The 5677-nt window shown below is 34.8% G+C and overlaps 1 protein-coding gene across 1 annotated transcript; it reads left to right on the top strand.

Annotated features, from left to right (window-relative positions):
* The first annotated feature begins 367 nt into the window (after positions 1 to 367).
* LOC149536476 (cAMP-regulated phosphoprotein 19-related protein) lies at positions 368 to 4062 on the top strand. The gene is made up of 7 exons (XM_089805056.1): positions 368 to 511; positions 2509 to 2706; positions 2906 to 2968; positions 3146 to 3193; positions 3330 to 3377; positions 3591 to 3651; positions 3805 to 4062. The coding sequence occupies exons 2-7, from the start codon at positions 2539 to 2541 to the stop codon at positions 3840 to 3842; spliced, it is 426 nt and encodes a 141-aa protein (XP_089661182.1). The 5' UTR covers positions 368 to 511; positions 2509 to 2538; the 3' UTR covers positions 3843 to 4062.
* Positions 4063 to 5677: the final 1615 nt, after the last annotated feature.

The raw sequence follows: 5677 nt of genomic DNA, 5'->3' as shown, positions 1-5677 counted from the left end.
AACACATTTCTATAAATTGAGATATAAATTGTGAGAGGGATAGAGAAATAATTATGCACTAAGTACAAAAACACACATAAAAACAACAACAGACTAAAAATATAATAAAAATATGGATGATTACCTAATCTATTTGCTTGCAAAGGCTCCAATTTAATCTGCTCAACTAAATATGTATAACCATTTCCTACTAATCTTTCTACACCGTGTTCCCCCTTAATTCTCTCATACCGATAATAATTAAAATAAAAGAAAGCTCGAATCCATTTGGTGCCACCCTCTGGTCAAAGGACCGTGGATTAAGCTATGACCGTGGTTAAGTTAACGAGTTAACAGGATATGTAAGCGAATGACCAGTAGAAAAGGGAAACAGAAAGATTGAGGCGGGGTAGCGTTGGTTGCAAGCTCTTCATTTCAGCAGAGCGGAACAAATTTTTGTTATTGTTGAGGGTGTTTCTTTGGCTTGATTGAAGTTTTGACTACAGTTTCAGATCAAGCCTATTTTTCCCCTGTAAGTCGCTCTTTCACTACTTTTTTGTCTTTCTTTCTTTAATTTTATTTGATAAATTATGTTTTTCAATCTATCGTATGGTATCGGCTATCTGTAAAGAATCGGGACAGATCTGAAAATAGTGTTGGGCGATCTCTTGATTTTGAATCCACTTTTCCTGGGCTCCAATCAAATCTTGTGTTCACTGCTACGCGGTATGAGCAGTTTCTGAATTGTATTGAGAATTCTGGGGTTTGAATTCGGTTGTCCTCAGAATCTGTCTCCAATTATAATTCGTACTCAAGCGGTTTTTTCTCATGCCTATAATTTTTTCTTAAACACAGCTGGATCGAGTAGCTCAAGCCCAGATCGAAATGATATCCATTGGTTTTGCGTTTCTTGGTTAAGAACGATTTATCTACGATATTATTCTTAATTACCTGTTTTCTTACTGTAGGTGTTGAGATCCGAGCTTTGTATGAAAGTCTAGTACTCTTGGATTTAAATTGAGGCGACTGTAACTGCGAATTCTATTGAGCATCTAATTAAACTAAATGTATTTAGCTTCGATAGAAGGTTTTCTGATAGGGCTTGACCATAGCCAATCTGAATTTTGTTAAATTCAATGTTATTTTCTTTCTGATTCTTGATAAACAGCTATTATATGAAAGTATTATAGACCTAAGGCCCAATTGGTACTTTGGAAGTCGGGGATTCCTTTCAAAACACCCTTGTTTGGTCCGCGGAAAAGAATGAATAACTTGCGGACTGTGAGCTTATACAAACAAATGTATCTTGTCAACTATCTTTAGGTTTCTTTTCTGTTTTATTTGCTTTATCCGTCTTGAAACATGTATTCTCTTTCATTGAAATCCTTATTTTGCCCTTTAACTGTTGGATCTGCCATATCGGATCTGTGTTTTCTTTTGGCTAGGTACGTTTTCCATTGGTTATCCTGGAAGCTTTCCCTTTTGTCATAGAAGCATAATCACACTTTAGTTCAGAGGACAATCATTAAATCAAGGATTCATAAAAATTGACTTCCCTGCTATACGATTCAAGCCACATTGACAGATAGACCACTTTAATTTAAGGGACCTGGGTTACATATGTGAGAACTGTCCCATCTTATTGCTAGACCATATCTTATGGAACTACTGTCAGATCTTTGTTATCATGTATTTATTCATGTGCAATATTTCACCACGCCAACTTTCTTAAGATCTGCCACATTTAACCTCTTCTTTCATATGTTGAAATGGACAGAGCACCATGAGAATTTGTGTTCCTTTATTTGACAGAATGTGTTGTTTTTATTTCTTCCTGATTGTAAAATGCCTTCCCTAAGGTAACAGGAAGCCCAATTTCTTGCTGGGAATATACTACCTAATACACAGTCAAAAGCTTCTATGCTACCAGCTTAAAAATTGACTGTGTTAGTGGCAAATGCCATTCACTGATGTAATGTTTGAACACATCTTTGATTTAGATAGCTTAATCCATTGTCATAATATTAAGAGTTGTGTTCCAAAACTACGTAGATTCTCAACATCGAGTTGAAAGGCAAGAGAACCTGTGCTCGCCATGCAACAAATCTAGGTCATAGCCTTTAGTGAATAAGTGTGGCTTTGCATATTCTATTTTGCATAGAAGACAAGTAGAGAGAATACACACCAATTAAATTTTAGCACTGAACAGGTGAAATTTATGTGCCTCTCATACTAGCTTGCTTATTTGTATTTAATATGTATGGAATAGGCAAAGTGAATTGTTTAATATTTGAAATTTCTCAGAGAGTCACTGCACTTTTTCCTTTCGAAAATCCCAGAATCTTTTAAGGAAATTGAAGTATCATTTCTTGTGATGTCAAGGGGCTCTACTTTTTGGCTATGTTGTAGCATTTTTGCATTCATTTGATAGAAGGATTCAGCTGTAGATGACTTACCGCCATTAATTCTAAGGCACACCATTTGTTAGAGAATAATTACTGAAGTTACTTTTCTTGTGCTTAATTTCAGCTTATTAGCAGGCATACACCACACAACAACATGGCAGGCACCAATGAAAACTGTGCCCAAGAGCAGGTTAACGAGGAACGTGATATTAATGAGCATTCTGTTGAGGAAATGTCTGATGATGAAAGCCATAATGCCCAGGGAAATAGGGAAGAAAATGATAAGGCAAAAGATCAAAGCATGCCATCTTCTCAACAAGAGGTATTTTGTGTGACTTCCTGTGAATTTTTATTTTGCAAGATTTATAGGGAGAACTAAATTTGAAGGCCGATTATGAAATTATAGATGTTCTGAGTTTTTATTCATATTTTTTGTTAAGCCATTTATTTTATGAAGCATAGGATTATATTTCAGGAATTCAACTCATCCTAACTAATAGTCCATTGAACTCTTACTTTAGGAGATGGCAATAAAAAAGAAATATGGAGGACTTGTTCCCAAGAAACCACCTCTTATTTCAAAGGTATTCATTCAGTTCTATGGTTTTCAATGAATGCAGTGGATTTTAGTGGTACGATCTATCTCTTGAGTCTTATTTGGCACATAGGTTTTTATTAGGCTGATCAGAGGGGTTTCTGTTATTTGCTTGTTATAATCTATTCTTAACTTAGTTGTTCTTGAATTCTCTGGTTGGCTTCAGGATCACGAACGTGCCTTCTTTGATTCTGCAGATTGGGCATTGGGAAAGGTAAGCTTTAGGTCTTCTTGGTCCTATAAAATTTACTAATTGAGAATTGGAATGAACATATTTAACCTTCTTAAAAACTTACAATTGAGTAATTTGAAAAACCATATTAATGCACTGTTTTAACCATCATTGGCAGCAAGGGAAGCCAAAAGGCCCATTAGAGGCCCTCCGACCCAAGTTGCAGGTAACATCAATGTTTTGTTAGCTCACATTCTTTTAATCTTCAGATATTAGAGTAGATAATTTATATTTTGTCAAGAAAAGGAGGCTAGAGATTAACATATAAGATAGGAGTTTGACAAGCTGATACTAATTGTAATTTATATTGTTGTGTTTCTTGAATAGTCAGCATTATGAATTACTATATAATTTTCCTTGTTTACAATATTTCTGGCAGCCCACACCTCATCAGCAAGTACGATCACGAAGATCATCTTATGCTCGCAATGAGGGTGAAGGTACACACTTTGGATGCGAGTCTTGTATTCTGTGCGAATCCTTGATTTGACACTTTATTTAATAGTTCACTAAAATTAGAAGGACTGTAAGAATGTATATGTTTGTGGACATTACCTTTAATAAATTATTATTTTACTGGTTCTTGCTAACAGATGGAGCAGTTGTGTCCTCAGAGGAGGCAAATGAATAATTTGCTTGAAGCAGCATTAGGTCGGCTTGCCTTCTGTGCTTGCATTGCCATGGAGAGGAGCCAATTAAGTTTAGATTGGTTTGTTAAAATCATTTAGTATTTGTACATATATCTTGGGCCTTGGCTAGTTTACAAATGGGCTAATCAGTGATTGAGCCTCATATATGAGATACTGCTATGTAGAATGATTTTATTCAATCATTTACTTTTTTGAGGGGAATTTGGTCTTGCGTAGATGATGCTTTTTATTTTTATTTTGAGCATATGGAGTCTGAGAAAAGTTCCTTCTAAAATTTGAATTTGAATAAAAAGAATCAGAATATGATTGAATTACATAACTAAAATAAAAGCTTACACAAAATAAATAGATTGACACAAATTTGACTCTCATGACAAATAGTAATAAATAGATATAGATGGATTTGGAAACCCTAGGACCATTCTAAGCAGTTGATGTTACTGCTTGAAACTTTAGGAACAGAAGCATTTCATATCTTTCTCTTCCTGTTGTATGGCTTTATCTTTCCAAAATACTTCCTAGGATTCTCTCTCCATAATCATTGATCTGAAACATTGTGAAGATTTATGCCACTAAACGATTTAAAATGTGAACCTGCATACTAGGGGCATGCAGTCGGACAGTAGAAAGAATGAATAAATAGACAAAAGTCTTATTTTATTAAAATAATTTTCTATTTATAAAGTGGAGGCATACAGAAATAGACACTTCAAATTATAGCACAGATTTGGGATTTAATGACTGAAACAGGACTGAACAAAATACCAATTATTGGTAACCCATAGACCAGCGCCCCCCCCCCCCCCCGGACTACTAGCAATTGCTAATGACAGATAATTATTCGAACAATCCTACTCTAGTAAACAGCTACTGTTTGCTGATTTGTCATGATTGCAATCTTCTCAAAGCATGATTCATACTCGACTGTACGGAGACCTTTCAGCATACATGCTTTTTGGTACTTTACAACTTTAGCTCCACATCTCCATCATTAGTTTTCTCACAAAACAATGTGCATCTGAATTTCTATATGATTTGTTCTTGCACAGAACTTGAGATCTTTTGTGAGAGTGATGCAACTTTGATATTACAATATATAATAGTGGATTGTTGCTGCTTGTATCCCAAATATTTGTTACTTACCTGTGTTGCTTCCATATATTCAGCCTATTTGCTGGACAAAGCAAAAGTTGGTGCCTTTTGCTTTTTCAATTGACTGAACCATTTCCAATATGAAAACAATAATTGATTGTTGATCTTCTGCTATTAATATCGCTTTCCCAATTTGTATCACAATACCTTGTTGCTTGTACAAGCTTTTTAGCAACTTTCTTTCTTTGAAAATGAATTCCAAGAAAGGTTTCCCCTCTCAAATAATTGAAGATTCTCTTGACCGTAGTCCAGTGTTGTTCTACTATATTCAATGAGTACATGGTCACAAATCCTATTGCAATATGTAAAGTCTTGTGCAAACAGTTTCATACATAAGGTTGGTACACTCTGATATAGGATACTTATTATCCGGCTTTCTTCTTTTGTAGCTTTTAGAGACATTTGCAGCTAGTTTGATTCTAATCTCTGTAGCCACAGATATTGGTTTGCTTATATCTAAAGTAAACATTTGTAGAATGTTCTAAATATAGATATGCTGATTGAAATGAGTCAGACGAACACTTTTGCTTCCCTGCAAATTATGTTTATTTCCAATATTTGTCATTTTAAACTTGACAGCTAACATTATCTTTGTATCGCTTGAAAATTTAAGATCTTTACTTGCAATGGTTGTGTCATCTGTATATAGTGCATTTATAAACTT

The sequence above is a fragment of the Cupressus sempervirens genome, chromosome 10 (assembly GCF_028749045.1).
Source record: "Cupressus sempervirens isolate cs-2001-9-10 chromosome 10, ASM2874904v1, whole genome shotgun sequence".
Taxonomy (NCBI): Eukaryota; Viridiplantae; Streptophyta; class Pinopsida; order Cupressales; family Cupressaceae; genus Cupressus; species Cupressus sempervirens.
Note: the sequence above shows the minus strand (reverse complement) of the source record. Positions and strands in the feature narration are given on the sequence as shown.

Excerpts from the sequence above, each read along its gene's own strand:
- LOC149536476 (XM_089805056.1), top strand. The coding sequence starts at position 2,539 with ATGGCAGGCACCAATGAAAACTGTGCCCAAGAGCAGGTTAACGAGGAA. Across the intron at positions 2,969-3,145 it reads AACCACCTCTTATTTCAAAG|GATCACGAACGTGCCTTCTT; the intron begins GTATTCATTCAG and ends GGTTGGCTTCAG. Across the intron at positions 3,378-3,590 it reads CCCTCCGACCCAAGTTGCAG|CCCACACCTCATCAGCAAGT; the intron begins GTAACATCAATG and ends TATTTCTGGCAG.